This window comes from Aethalodelphis obliquidens, unplaced genomic scaffold (assembly GCF_003676395.1).
Source record: "Aethalodelphis obliquidens isolate GAN/ISIS:26980383/991018 unplaced genomic scaffold, ASM367639v1 scaffold68, whole genome shotgun sequence".
Lineage (NCBI taxonomy): Eukaryota > Metazoa > Chordata > Mammalia > Artiodactyla > Delphinidae > Aethalodelphis > Aethalodelphis obliquidens.
This window is the reverse complement of record NW_020838012.1, coordinates 9,435,618-9,451,383: the sequence shown is the minus strand read 5'-3', so window position 1 is coordinate 9,451,383 and position 15,766 is coordinate 9,435,618. Positions and strand designations below refer to the sequence as shown.

Sequence of the window (15,766 nt, the reverse complement as noted above, 5' to 3'; positions counted from 1 at the left end):
ATTAGCAAGGTTTGGCTTTTCTTGTTTTGCCATTAAAAAAAAAAAAAAGAAAGAAAAGAAAAAAGAAAGAAATTTAATATTCTGTTCCCCCTGCATACAACTGAGCACACAGTAGATGTCCTCAGTAAATATTTGTTGAACGGTCAACACGGTTTTATGATTTCATCAGAGTTCTCTCCCACCCTGCAACTACCAGTCTGATTTGAGGTTTCTGGTCCATAGATGGCCAGTTTAGGGCCAGATCATCTGACATAACAGCTAGAGGACTATGTCCCCTTATGGGAGTCACACCAAAGCTCTGCACCATAATGAAGTCACCTTATTCAAAATCACAAATACCAAGAACAATGAGATTATTAAACATAAGAAAACTGATGACCAGGCAAAATGAAAATGAGAGACAATTTATCTCATCTTAGCCAATAGAGGGAATGGCTAAAGTATGTAAGACATATACTGGAGAAGAATTTGTTCTTTTTTATTTAGTCACAACACATCAGTACAACAGAGGTCAAACCCAGTTCAGTGGAGGTTGTTTAAACTACACCTGCTAAAGGAATAAACCTGTAAAATGATGCTTTAATAGCCCAAATCAAATTAAACCAAACAGAAGGCAGCAAAGCCCTTTTAAGTATCTCAATAACCACATTTCCATGCACCAAAAAGGAAAACACAACATAAAAATTTCCAGTGAAAAGAAAATATGGCAGCTCCAGGAAGAATTAGGTTATGCATTTAACAGGTTCCACTGGACTATTCCATTGACCACTTGTACACCATGATCACTTATCCATGTTGACATCTGTGAACTTGAGATCTGTGAACTTAAAAATTCATTGCATTGCTTGGGGCTGGTAAATGCAGACATATTCTACGCAAATCATCTTCTGTCTCTTCCCTGCCAACTCCAAATGGGGACCTCTCCTAACCAAGTCCTGGTAGACGACAGCAATTGGTCATTCAGATTCAGGGGCCCTGATGGTTTGTACATTCACCCTACTGCTGTAGGAAGCAGAGAATTAGCTAGTCTTCTTTCTTGGATAAAGCTAATCATCTGATTTGTCAACGCTTTATTCAGAAATATAAAATTCGATATAGCCCCCCCAAAAAAGAATATCATTTATACAACACCTTAACTGTCAAAATATTAACAAATAGCGTCATGTTAACATTGAGCATAGTGGTTTGTAAAATTAATTCTAAAAAGAGACTGTATACAAGGAGAAAAACCGACCAAAAATACTAAATGTTAAAATTCCCAAAACTTTGAGGCAAAATGGAATCATTCTTAGACAGATAGGTTTACAAAGTAAATTAGGCACAGTCCAAACCTATCACCAATTTGTTGGTTTATATTCACTATTTCAATTTAATGTCTGGAACAAAATTTAACAACTAGTTTTTAAAAACCGCTAATACATGACATGATAAAAAAAAACATTAAAAAAGAAAAAGTGAACCAACAAACCTTTCGTCTTTCAACAAAATTTATCTGAAAGTGTACCTTCTTCCTTTTTATTTTACTGATGACTTTAAGGTGATGTTGGCAAACAGCCCAGCTCAGCTGGGATTTTAAGCTTTCCCTTCCCTCATTCTACAGCATCAGTTCTTTAAAAAGCTCCAATCTCCGTCCCCCAAGGTCTATAGGGTTTGCCAAGGTTTGCTGCCTGCGTGGGTGCCGAAGGGCTCAGTGCATTGGGAGAGAGTAAGTGGAAGGAGCCAAAAGAGAAGGGGAAGGCCGACAGGGAGGCCACCGAGGAGAGCAGAGGCGGCGAGAGTTTGGAGGCGGAGGTGACCACGGGGAGCACCGGTCCAAGGCTGCCGCTAGGTGGCGCCCGCAAAGCCGACGCCTCCGGATGTGCCGTGGCCAACCTGCCCTGGTGGTGGGGTTCCGTGGGCGAGGCCGTGGTGCCAGTGTTCCCATGGCCATTCTGGGGCAGCAACAGGGGGTGCGCGACGTGCGGGTGATGTCCGAAAGCACTCCCCCAGGGAATGTGTCCAAGGCCTGCGTGAGCGCCGCTTGCCGCTTCCCGCTGGGAGGCATAGTTGTTCAGATGTGAGACCAGTCGAACTCGAAGCGGGTCCGTGGCATCTAGTCCTTCAATGATGCTCAGGTAACGGGCGACTTCTGCCAGGCATTCCCGAAACCCCAAACTCCGATAGTCCATAGCAAGGGCGTGCGCGTCAAAATAGCCTGGGGAAACGAACAAAAGAAAAACCTCAGAGCTTTGCTCATTTCCCGCATTTCTTCAATCCCAAAGGCAGCCCTTCCTGGCAAATATCTACATCCTTTTTTAAAAAAAAACGGCATTCACGGGCTCTTCTGAAAGTCCAAATATTTGGGAGTCGACCAAAATCTTTGCATTAATCAACATGAGAAGTATGTCTTTGCTAATGCAAGTTCAAAGCCCAGTTAGAGACTGCCAAGCAGAAATTGGAATTATACCCTACCGGCAGATGAAACTATGTTCATTCCTTTCATGTTTTCCCTCAACAACAACAAAAAAATACATCAAGGACAGAAAAACCACAGAGTAGTGAAATTCATTAGACACACAGATGTAAGTTATCATCATGGAGCTTTTAGGCACTTGGTCCAGAGTAAAGCATTTTTCCGGCTGGAGACAGACACACAGACCTCCTCTGTCTCCCACCTTCCTTTGGGTTTTCTCTACTTAACCACAACAGGTTTCTTTCCTCAACAGTCATGTGGCAGCTTATTATTTAAGAATCTTGTATATGAAATTAAGAGCATATACTTAAAAAAAATCTTTTTCTCAAAAAGGTTAACAAACAATTGTGGTTTGAGCTACCTGATCAGAGCTGTCACAGCTTTAGGGCACCTCACCCATAATAGGTATTTTCCAAAAGAAGGTGCATACGCTTAATTTGCAGAGGGCTGGGGTGATGAATTCACTGGAGAAAAACCTATGCGCACGTGAAAATGCACTGACAGGCAACCCCACACACCACACACCGTTCTCTCCCCACCCCCAAAGCATACAGTAAAAATAAGACAGCGACTGCACCAATCTTGGCCATCGGTGGCTGTTCACTCTTCCCCCACCGGACTAGAGATGTACCTTTCCCTCCTGCAGTGTGCAGCATTTTCAGGTGATCCACCGTCATCTGCAGGATCTCGGCTTTTTCTAGCTTGGCAGATCCCTAGAGAAGAGAACAACAACAACAAAAAAAACGAATTTGGCACCAAGTGCTTTTGGGGAACAACTTAAAATATATATGCACATATATGCTGTGTAAACCATAAAAGTACAGACAACAGCAAAATAAATTATCTTCCAAAATATGTTGGACTCTGTATGAATTCATTTCCTCCGCACAAACAACGCAGTTATTTTCCAAGGCACGGGTAAGGTTTAGATTAATGAGGGGAAGAATTCTGAAGGCGTGGATAGCTACACGGAGAGCTCTATCTACTTTCACCATTACCTGCTTCTCAAAAGCACTGGGTACCAGCCTCCTCAGCTCAGACAAACTGTTATTGATCCGATCTCGTCGGCGCTTCTCAATGATCTGTAGAAAGCAGGCAAAACAAAGGGGGACATTTCCATTCCGACTGTAAATTCCAAAGTGAAGAAAGGTGGTTTTTCCCGTTAATTAATAAAACAAAACAACCCCCGCCCCCCCCCCCCAAAAAAGGGTGCACTGTAAAGAGACTCACGCCTCTCCGTCTTTTCCTGGCCAAGATCTGTGAAGATGTAGTTGGGGACATGGAACCTAGAGCCGAACTCAAGTTCCTAAATGGGGGGTGGGGGGGGACAGAAATCGCCGTTAAGCGAGAGGAGGTGATCTGAGAGGTCGCCCCCACGCCCTCCCCGTACTCAGATTTTTTTTTTTTTGGCAACTTGGTCTTCAAGAGCCTCCAGGGTCTTCACCCGGGGCGGAGGCCTGCCGGAGATGCGCGGAGGTCAGTGCAGGGCGCCGGCGTGCCCCGGGCCCTTGGGCGCTGTCACCGAGGCCAGCCGGCGCTCGCCTCCCGCTCCCGTTCCCGCTCCGCCGCCGCCAACTCACCCATTCTCATCCGCACTCTCCTTTTCCACCTCGATGGTCTCGTCCAGCTCGCTATCGGAGGAGCTGTACTCGGGGTGGGCTCGCTTCATGCTGGCTACGCGGGGGATCCGGGGGAGGGTCGGCGCGGCGGGCAGGGAGGAGTTAACTGCAGCGGCGCCTCTCCGCGCTCGGCTGCTCGCGCTCCGCACACACTGGTCCGGCTCACTCTCTGCCTCCGGTTAAAACTCAACCATCCCTTTCCCACGCTGCGCCCCTTCCCAGGGCCCTGGGGAGGGCGGAGGAGTAGAGGGGGCGGGCAAGGGGGCGGACGGGCGGGGCGTCGGCTCCCGGGCAACAGCCTTCCCTTGGCCAATCCGGCTTCTCGCTCCACTGATTGGCAGCCGCTCAGGGGCGGGGTGGGGGCGAGGCCAAGGGCGAGGGCGAACCCCGCGCCCGCCCTCGGCGCCCGCCCCTGCCCGGCGGCGGTGTGTCGGCTCCACAGGGGCTCTGTCGGGCCTCCGCTGGGGGGAAGGAGGAGGCGCGGGCGGCTGTGGGCCGGCGGCGAGCAGGCTGCGGAGGCCGGGCCGGGACACAAGCCGGTCGGCGGCCGCGGCCCCGCCCCGCCCCGCGCGCCCCGATTGGGCTGGCCGCACGCCAGGGCCGCGCCTGCAGCGCCGCCGGTGAGCCGCACGCGCCGCGGGCCGTGGGAAAGTGCCGGCGCCGCGGCCGCCAGCCAATCCGGGCGGCCGGCGGCGGCGGCGGCGACGGCGGCCGCGCTGGCGGCGGCGGAGGTGGTGGTGGCGGCGCTGGGCGTCCGCATGAATGGAGAAGAATGCGCAGGCGGGGGAGCGGGGCCGGGAGGGCGCGCCGGCGGGGCTGGGCGGCCGCGGGCCCGGCCCCCCGTGTGAACCTGTAATCGGAGCCTGGGCGCCGGGCGGCCCCGGAAGCCACCGCCCTGCGCCGAGGTAAATCTCCGCTGCGGGCCCGCCGTATACGGCGGCGGGAGCCGCGCGCCTCCGGCGAAGCCAGGCCCGATGCACCTGGCCGGGCGGCGCGCCGGGCGTTCCGCGGAGGGTGCAGGGAGCCGGGAGAGCGGCCGCCGGGACGCCATTCACTGTGGCCACCAGCCCAGGGCCCCGGACGCATGCAGGGGAACATGTGGTTTCAGAGAATGTTCTTTTTCGGTTTCTGGAGCTATGTCCTGACTAGCAGACGGTCTCGCTTCCGCAGGGGCTTCCCAGTCTCCAGGATGGAATGAATTCCCCTGTGCACCTAATGTCCGGGGAAAGGGAGCGCTTGTTTTCTCGGCTGACTTGGGGGGGTGGGGGTAGGGAGGAGGCCCCTGGGGATTTTTTTTTTTTTTTTTCCAGGCGTTGGCGGCCAGATCTTGTCAGCGGGCGACAGGGTGGCGGGACTGAGCATTTGCGTCTGAGGCTGCCCTTGCTGAGGGGATGCAAGTCTCTAATTCCTAGACGCACACGCGCAACCCACACACATCCGGCCTAGGTGGTGGCGTGGCGTGTACTGAGTGCTACGTGCAAGTCCTCGAGAAGATAGATGTTTTAAAAATATATATTGTGTATCTCGGGCCGGTTCCTGATTTGTAGAAACAGCTGGGTGGTTTTTTTGAATTTAGAAATCCAGGCTTCTCTATCCCTGACAAAGGAGCAGAGCTGTTCGTACTCCTCTGAAGTCCACTCTTGTGGCTGCTGTCAGTGAGGGAACGCTTGATAAATATTGTTGAGGATAACAGAAATATGCTCACTTTGAAGATTGCTTGTCCGTTTCTATCCCTCCTTATTATTGATCTCAATGCCATCTTAATGCATTTTGGACGCCGCACAATGAGTGGCCTGAGCCTAATATGGACGTTGGTTTCTCAGCCTCTCACCCACACACACACATTATGCCACTTCCTGAACCTCTTATTCCACTAAACCTTCACCTCCAGCCCCTCAGTCCTTCCCAAGGGCCTCCTCTGCTTCCCTGTCTAGGCTGGGTCCCTCCATCAGCCAACTGGGATTTGTTGTTTCTGGTGCCCCAGGCATCCTTGCTCCCTGGTATTCCACCAGAGTCCACTTGTCGGTTGTCCCCCTGAGGATAATCCCACTATCTGCTTTCTCTGCTCTTGGCACAGGTAACATAGCTCTCTGGGGTCTGCTATAATCACAAAACCAGAAGTTCAGCCTCCTATTCTCATTTCCATCCTCCCCAATCTTCCATCAAGAATATCATTGCCACCTGCCTCTTCCCTCCCAGAAGCTGGTGGTCCAGGCACAGGAAACCATCCACCCACTCCCCTCTGCCTTCCAGAAGTTTCTCTGACTTGCAGTTTCTTCCTCCAAAGTGACAGGCCACCCTGCCCCAGAAATCAGTGTGTCCACTACCCCGCTGTGGTTCTGTAAATTTTCCCAGCCTCCAGAATCTACAGTGAGTCAGCCTTTCCTGCCTTGGCCCGTTTCTGCTGCCTTGTCGAGGTGTGGACAAGCTGCAGATAGGTGGGGGAGAGGAAGAGACAAAGTGAGGTTGAGGATTCCTCACCCGCATTGGTGCCTAAACAAAGTATTTCTCCCATACTCAGCATTACTTTTCGGTCAAAATTGAGGTCTTCGTTAAAATTATCCATTTCATGTGCTTCTGAATGTTGACTCTCCTTCGTTCATACATCCAACAAACACTGTCTTCTATGTGCCTGGCACTGTGCTAGGACCTGAGAATGCGACCGTGATCCAAAGGTTATATGGTCCCTGCCTCAAGGAATTCACATTCTAGTGGGGAGATAGTACACAAGTCAAATAGTTAATAGACGTGTCAGTGCTTGGAAGCACCTTTTGCTAAGGAAGAACGAGGGGGTGAGGATATGTTCTGAGGTCTGAGAAGGCCTTTTCTGAGCTTGGGAAGGGACTTGGATGAAGATGAAGTGAACAAGGCAGTTCAGTTAGAGCCAGGAAAGAAGGGGTCGAGGCCTCCCACCTTGGGTGGTGGATTCACAGGAGAGAGTTGGACTGAAAGCACGAGGCCCAGTGTTGTACCGCCTGATCCCTAGAGGGGATTTATCCCTGGAAGCTTGGAGCAAAGAACTGCTGCTTTAAACTTAGCAACCCCCTGTATGCAAGGCAAACCTGCAAAAGTGACCCCCTCTCCAGCCTGAGAGCAGCTGCCCAGCCTAGCCCCTCAGGAGACGGCCTTTTCCAACGGAGTGGGCATGGAGTAGAGGGGAGTGTTATTCTTTTATAATTCATCGCTCCTGAGGCACCATCCTCTTCCAGTTTGCGTGCAGACCCATTTCCTTGCCTGATTTGTGGCGTTTCAGTTTAGTTATTTGTATCCAGCCCATTGCCTTTCTCTGTGTTCTCTTGCAGAAGAGATGCTCCAGGTGCCCCAGAATAGATAGATACTCCAGATATGGGAATTCATCCACAGGGCCACTCCTGGGCTGGGCTTCCTCGGAGATTAACTGGTGAGCCCTCCAGAGGAAAAGAGCTCATCCTCACACTACAACTCCAGCATTCCCATATGAAAGAGGCTTAAGTTGGGATGAACATATACACACTACTATATATAAGATAGATAACCAACCGGGACCTACTACTGTATAGCACTGGGAACTCTACTCAGTATTCCGTGATAACCTATATGGGAGAAAAAGTTTTAAAAGAATGAGTATAAGTATATATATAACTGAATCACTTTGTTGTACACCTGAAAGTAACACAACATTGTAGATCAACTATACTCCAATTTAAAAAAAAACATACATATATATATATATATATACACCACCACTGTGGGTATCAGTAGCTCAGTCCCCTGGGGAACTCTGGAGACTGCATAGGAAAAAAAAGAAAGAGAAAGAGGTTTAAGGATGGCCAACTGGCCAGAAGGGACACAGCAGCAGTCAGGTCAGGGACTGCCCTGGAAGAAGCCATGAACCGTCAGTTATCCTTTCATCAGGGCTTTAGCCACTGTGGATGTCCTTACTTTGGTGTCCTCAATGAGGCCCTTTTTCCGTCAGTTTGCTAGTGAGGGCGGGTGATCGTGAATAAACAGATGTTGGGAATGGTGTGCAGGAGGGCCAGAGACTCCACCTGCAGCCCAGAGAAAAGAGAGAGGCTGCCTCACTCTGGGCTTTTAGACAAGTTGCTGTATCCATTCCAAGGCAAAACGCCTTTGTTAAAACAACTTTTACGGGAAGCCAGCCAGTGTTTGAAACATCCGGGTCTTGCTTGTTTATGTATTCATTAAACAAACTCATATAAAGCCCCTACTATGTACCGGGCACTGAGTCAGTCCTGGAACAGTGAGGTGGGAAGCCACAATCCCTATCAAGCTACTCACAAGTGTGTTCTAAAGACGTATTCAGATCAACAGCTGCATGACAGCGGGCAAATTATTTAACATCTTGAAGCCTCAGTTCTCCTCTGTAAAATGGGCACATTGATAATTATTATTTTCCATTGTCACAGATTAAAGATCAATTACGTAAAGCATTTTACATGGTGCTGAACCATTAGTAAGCACTCAAACAGCAACTGTTATTATTTACTAGTAATATACCTGATTTACCAATGAGTAAATAAACTTAACACTAGGTTACCCCTCAGTTTTCTTCAGATACTGTTACACCTCTAATGAGAAATAAATAAGCATCTAGTAATTGGATATATTAAAGAAACAGTGTCACTGTAAATCAACTAGATTCCAATATAAAATAAAAGTTAAATTTAAAAAAAATTTAATTTAAAAAACAGTGTCTCTAGATATTAATATCCTTTTAAGATGAGAAAGAACCAGTGCTTCTTGTGAAGAATACTAAATTATTTTGAGTAGAGTGAAAAAATAAGCATCTGCTATTCATTATTAGTGAAAGTTGTGCTTTTTTTAGTCTCTTTCTAAAGAGCATCCCTTGAGCATGCAGTGCTATGAACATGAGGACAAGCAAGTTGCCTACTTATGGAGGTCAGCGATGGCTCCTTTGTGAGAACCCACCAATCAGAAACCACACGACAGAGTCGCCCAAAACTGTCAGACCAGAATTCTGACTAAATGCCAGTTTTCCTCTGTTCCCCATGCTTCCTGCTTTCTCTAGAGGCCGTGTCTCAAATGCCATATTGCCTTGTGGCATACCATGCCTCGCAAAAATGCACTTCCACTACCGTCTCTCCTAATTGAGGTCAGATGTAAGACCCTCTGTGTTTGCCCTGAAGGAATTGTTTAATTGGAATCCCATCAGGCAGCAGTGTGGTACGGCGGGAGAGGTAGAGGATTCCAAGTTGCCTGCTTGGGTTTTAGTCCCCCTTTCCTGGCTGTGTGACCTTGAGCCCACGACCATACTTCTCTCCTCCAAGCCTCGGTTTCCTCATCTGTAAATTAAGAATTATCCCTCAGCGTTGGTTTTGTCTTTTTCAAAGGTAAAATGAGACAAAGCATTTTGTAAAATACTATACAAATGGTACACTTCCTGCTTATGTGTTATGATGGTAATAACGTGGGCTGCTTCTTCTGGAGTTTGGCTTGGCCCCTGAAGAAGGAGCTTCTGTAGGTTTTCTTGCTCCTGCCAATGAATTGCTTCAGGATGGACCACTCCGTCTTTAAAAAAGAAAAAACAAAAAACAAAAAAGGATATTTAAAATGCCAAAGTGCATTTCACAGGACATTAACCTTTCAAGACTCTCTGTAAATAAAAGAACCAGTTTTCAAATACATTTGGGCAACTCTTGGCAATCTCAGGGCACATGAGAGCATGAACGGCTCTGAGAAGTCCTTAGTAAAGAAGCCTCATTATCCTGTGCCTAACTCAACACTTGCCAGATTCATCACCTTTTTTCACATAACATCTGCTAATATTCTACTAAAACAGCATCCCTAAGGAATAGACTTTGGGAAATTCTTCACTAGCATAGAAAGGATGCATTTTGCTTTTGATTAAAGACTACTGACCCACAAAAAATTAAATTTAGCATAAGTGAAAAGTGACTTAGTAAGAAGTATTATTGAGTTCTGGATATAACTTTTGCTTTGAAAGTTCTTTGCTGTCTAATCTGAGAGACCAATTCCTTGAAAAAACTTTAAATGCTTTTAACAGCAAACACTCTTATGGTGCTTACCATATACCAGGCACAGTTTTAAAAACTTCACCTATCATTAACTGAATCCTCACAATAACCCAGGAAGGAGAAATTATTATTTTTTCCCAGTTTTAGAGGAAGACGCCTGGGCAGAGAGAAGTAGGAGATTTGCCCAAAGTAACATCTGAATCCCTGCTATTGGTTTGACTCCATAACACCTTCTTTCCCTTGAAGAGCAGTTTACAGCGTATTTTTTTCTCAATTAAAATGATGCAAGTAGTAATTTACAACATTTTTTTCTCAATTAAAATAATTCAAATACTAATTTGCAGTGTATTCTTTTCAAAATTTAAGTAACTCAACTAAATTTTTTTTATTTTCACACTTCCAAGACAGCTCTGGATATAAATGAGATAAATCTTAGGGTGTCACGAAAGCAAGTTTGTGAATCATTCCTCCTCAGAACCTGTATCCAGTTTCATTCAGTGGAAGTGGAGGCCTATTTTCCTAGGTTGCCTGGACATTCATGCAATACTGCAGTAGCTGTGTCCTATGGTGTCATTAGATCCTGTGTCTAAGTGTTTCATAATTTAGGACTTTTGTGTTCATAGATCGTTATTATAAAGAAGTCTAAAATGATTTAAAATTATTAAAATTCAGAGTATAGTGGGAGGGTCCAGGTGAGCCCCAAACTGGGATTTTGTATGTTTTTGAAACTAGTGGACTGCTAACCCCCTAAGTTGTCTGTCTCCCTGAATTGATGTACACTGGAGTTTTGAGTTTAGGTTGAAAGGAATGTTGTTGTTTTGTTTTGTTACCTTTTGATTCAGGGGCCCAGGGCAGAGATGAGGAAGAAAAGAAAAAGAGAGGGGAAGGTTTTGAGGCTCGGTAGAGAGATTAGGACCAGAGGCTGAAGGAACTGTTTGTATGATAGATTACTCTGGTTAAAAAAGAAAACAAGGGCTTCTCTGGTGGCGCAGTGGTTGAGAGTCTGCCTGCCGATGCAGGGGACACGGGTTCGTGCCCCGGTCTGGGAGGATCCCATATGCCGCGGAGCGGCTGGGCCCGTGAGCCATGGCCGCTGAGCCTGCGCGTCCGGAGCCTGTGCTCCGCAACGGGAGAGGCCACAACAGTGAGAGGCCCGCGTACTGCAAAAAAAAAAGAAAAAAGAATACAAAACAAAACAAACCAGTGCTGATCAGCACCCAGGTAACAACATGCTGCAAAGTTGGGATGGGGTGAGTCATTCTGCACCCTCACCCCACCCCTATGCATACTTACCACCAAACGGCACTCTGAGGGTGCAGGGTAATGCACCAGTGGAAGACTGGAGGCTTGGCAAGTCAGCAGTCTTCAGGAGGGCCTGGCAGTGGTGAACTTGTTCCTGAACATCAATGAGGCACTGTCCAGGTAGGGCCGAGAAGTTAGAAAGGGGACAAAGTCCCCGCAGGCAGGAAGGGTTAAGAGTCACTGTAATTTGGGCATTAATGTGACCTTGCCTATACTCAAAGGCTAGTGGGACCAGGCAACCTCCCAGTTACAAAAAGAGGAAAGAAGTGAATGGTGTTTGGATCTCATTCCTGCTATGGACTATACTGTGTCCCCCCAAAATCCATATGCTGAAGCCCTCACAACCCCCTGCCATGTGATGGTATTTGGAGATGGGGCCTTTAGGAAGTAATTAGATGAGTCATGAGAGTGGGCCCCTCATGATGGGATTAGTGCCCTTATAAAAAGAGACTTCAGAGAGCTGCTCTCTCCCTCTCTGCTATGTGAGGACACATTGAGAAGACAGCCTTCTGCAAGCCAGAAGGAGAGTCCTCACCAGAATCTGACCATGTTGGCACCCTGATCTCACCTTTCCATCCTCCAGAACTGAAAATTTTAATTTGTGTTGTTTAAGCCACCCAGTCCATGGTATTCCTATTTCGAAACTTATAGAATGTTCATGTATTTTATTTCTTTTATAGATGTGTTCTATTTCACAACTTTTAAAATATATTTTACTTGTCAATAATTGAAAGAGCTAAACAAAAGATTTTCACAAATGTTTCCCACTTAAAAGGTCCCATTGTTACAGCATCAAAGATATTTTTCTGTTTTTCAATGACTTTTTTCAATTCCTTATCAAGTATAATTTAATGAAATAGGACAAGTTTCTTTCCAAAGAAATGGCAAAGGGCTTGGTATTTCTGGTTAGTATCACCATTTAACAGAGGTCTGGGTTTTCGGTCTGGAATCTTCCTTCCTGTCCCTCTCCTTTATGAGCTGCTCGTCAGATGACAATGAAATGAAGAGATGGTTTATCTCTGCTGCAGGTTCCCATGTAGAGAGCTGGCCCTACTGACCCTCCCACTAGCACATGAGACAAATGAACCCAGGACCTCTTTCTTTGGGCCTTCTACCCCCATCTACCTGTCATGCCAAATACCCAGAATTCACTGCTACTAAGGTTTCCTGCAACTGTGGCCATCCCTCCGTGAGCATCCTTCCCAGGTGCAGCAGGCAGATTGCTTACCATCCTTGAAAGTACACTCTGGAGGACACAACTTCCTCAGATCTTAATAGAAGGCGTAATTGAATAAACTTTTCTTTTACCATCTAAAAACACTATAAAATACTTAGCTCTCTTTGGCTATTTAGGTTTTCTGTTTGTCATATTGTATTAAGTAATGATAAAACATAGTATAGAGAATAAAATTAATGTATTTCCCCACTGGAAAAAATAAGTAATAGAAACAGAAAGATGAATTGGCAGAATTGTTCACAGCGTTTAAACACATGCCCTAATTTGCAAAAGGCAGAATGTATTCAGCATTGAAGACAGCTTGATTAGTCTTTGCTTGTGTGTGTTGTCACACATCATTGCCTCAGTCTGTACACAATTATCATAAGGAATATTTTAAATGCTTTTTTAAAGTTTTTACCAAAGTACCCAAACTCCAAGTGTAGTTTTCTGAGAATCTACAGCTCTGAGTTAAAATTTTTGTCCTCTGTAAAATACTCTTAGTGAATTTTCACACCCAGTTTTAAGAGTTTGTTTAATGTTTTGTATGTGTTAAGCAAACCTAAAAGTGTTACGGAATTTAAGTACTCCTTATACAGGTGACTCTAACCAAAATTTCACTCTACTATCAGCCAATGTTAAATTTTTATAGTTCTTATTCAAACCGTCTTTGTTTCTAAAGTTTCTATTCAAAACACAAAAACTTAAAACATGCCCAGAGACTTCTTTTACTGTCCTGGTACCACTTATTGTCAATATGTAACATTTACTGAGATTTGTTTCCTTGAAATTTGACAAGAAGAATTAACTTTTAAATCAATGTTATCTAATTTATAAATATTACCTTCTTCTATTCCTTCCCCAAAACTCAATCCTTACTGACAAGCTACAAAGCACTTATATGGGACAGCATATCTCTATTCTATTTTACTAAGTTCCTGCCAATAATTACTTCTAATAACTGAGGTATAGAGAAAGCGAGTAGAGTACATTGAAAGAGGAATTCATTAACAATTCTTTGGATTTTATCATTGTGAGCTTAGATCCTTTTAAAAACACGTGTGTGTGTGTTCATGCACACAGATACACACACAAGATCTTGCTTTACAATTGTTGAGCATTAAGGGTTTTCTACAAAAGGTACCATATTATAGACCATAAATATTCTTCCTTCTTGCATTGGACACACAAAAGCCTTAGAGAAGACTGAACAAGAGCACATCCTAGTGTCATCTTTGTCATCATTTTCTCTCTTGTTCTCCTTTGTAATCAGATCAACAGGTAAGGAGTCCACAAGTCCATGCATATGTTTCCCTAGGAGGAATTTTCATATTGCTTTGTCCATGTGTTTATTCATAGAATCTGGTCTCTTGGACCCACATCTTAAGTGCAAGCCAGAGAGTAACAAGATGCTGATGGATGGTGAGTGAAGGAAGAATCGTGCAGGATGAGACACTTCCATGTCATGCGTCAAAAGCAATTTGCTGCCTTTATTCCCTGTACCTGTATTTGTGGCATATGTGCAGTTAGGAGAGAAAACAGAAGAGGGTGTGATGGTGTCTGTGCCATAGTCGGGAGAAGAGGGCCTTGAGTGTAAGGAAACAGGGCAGCAGAGGGATGGTCCAGTGAAAAATGATTACCATGCTCATGAGGACAAAGAAAGTGAAACGGGATAAGATAATCTAGTTAGGTTCAGAAAGAGAAGGGAGAGATTTTGAATCCTCCTTATACATAGTTGAGGTGATACAAAAAGAATACACACATATAGAAAGAAATCCTAGAGTTGGGAATCTTCTGGAAATGAAACTGGTTTAAGGCTATGGTTTCAGGGAGGGAAAGGAAAAGGGAGAGGCAATCTGAAAGAACATTGAGCAGTACTTGGCATGTCATTGGATGGAGAGAATACTGCCCTGCCAGGTAATGAGTCAAGAATCATTCCCAGATTTCTTGCTTAAGAAAGTGGTTCTCAACTTTTAGCATGCATCAGAGTTACCTGGAGGGCAAGGCGGTTCTGCTGCTGATGATGCAGGGACCACACTTTAAGAACCACTGTTCTAGAAGACCATTTGTCTTTGCTCATAAAGAAACTTGGCTCTAATAGAGGAAAGTTGAGGAGAAAACAAGTTGCTTGGCTTCAAGTCTATGAAAAGATCATGATGAGATACACAGTATTCAGTATGTATCTTTGAAATCAGCCAGGCTGCTTCAAATGATAAGAACTTTGTACTCTTCTAATTAGTTCAGGATATATGTTAAATTCCTAAATCGAGTGACTTGAATTTGGGGATGGCTTTGTTGGTTGTGATAATGGTTTGATGTTTGTTTTAAGAAAGTCGCTGCCAACTTGAGAAACCATGGATTCTCAAAATAAGTTTCCCATGAGAAGGGCTCCATAGAGAAGAAAGGAAGCCACTGTTTCCCCGATGTCAAATGAAATGTCCAGGCCTCTGAAGCCCAAATAAATGAGCAAATCAAGATAAAAGCATAAAGGAGATCATCCTTCAAATCCACAAAGGCAAAATAATTAAAAAACAGGTGAACATTACAGTGGTAATAATAGAACTTAATAATACATATTAATTACATAAAGAGAAAGTGTGTTCCTCCAGGGCCTACTCGTTTTGTATGGAACTATGAGTCACCCTACATACATATACATAACCCAACTTCAGACCTAGAACTATGCTGTTTAGACGAGTGGTTTTGAGCATCAGAATCACATGGAGGGTTTCAGAAAACAGAGATTCTTGGGCGCCACCCGCAGAGTGTCTGATTCAGTAGATCTCGCACAGACACAACCATTTGTAGTCCAAATTCCCAGGTGAGGCATTCGGGACCACACTTTAAGAATCGCTGGCTTAGATCTATAGTTTACAACTTGGCCACCTATTAGAATCATCTGGGAAGCTTTTTTAAAAATCCCAATTCTTATACCACACCTCAAACAATTAAAATCAGACATCTCGGGATGGAACCCGGGCATCGGTCATTTTTTGAAGTTCTCAGGGGATTCCAAAGTGGGGCCAAAATGGAGAATTTCTACTGAGACCAGTTCTCAAACTTCAGCACGCATTAAAATCAGCTGGAGGACTTGTTAAACCACAGATTGCTGGGCCCTCTTCTGGAGTTTCTAATTCACTAAATCTGGGCTGGGACCAAGGCTATGCATTTCAATCAAGTT

General features: G+C 45.3%; 1 protein-coding gene across 2 annotated transcripts; it reads right to left on the bottom strand.

Moving 5' to 3' along the window:
* Positions 1-456: 456 nt before the first annotated feature.
* On the bottom strand, positions 457-4,318 carry HEY1 (hes related family bHLH transcription factor with YRPW motif 1). 2 transcript variants are annotated; one of them, XM_027089742.1, is made up of 5 exons: positions 4,033-4,318; positions 3,683-3,758; positions 3,451-3,534; positions 3,084-3,165; positions 457-2,194 (listed from the first exon to the last, which is right to left on the bottom strand). In XM_027089742.1, the coding sequence occupies exons 1-5, from the start codon at positions 4,119-4,121 to the stop codon at positions 1,611-1,613; spliced, it is 915 nt and encodes a 304-aa protein (XP_026945543.1). In that variant the 5' UTR covers positions 4,122-4,318; the 3' UTR covers positions 457-1,610. The 2 variants fall into 2 exon arrangements, with proteins under 2 accessions (XP_026945543.1, XP_026945544.1); XM_027089743.1 differs by lacking the exons at positions 3,084-3,165; positions 3,451-3,534; positions 3,683-3,758; positions 4,033-4,318 and adding an exon at positions 2,655-3,059.
* Positions 4,319-15,766: the final 11,448 nt, after the last annotated feature.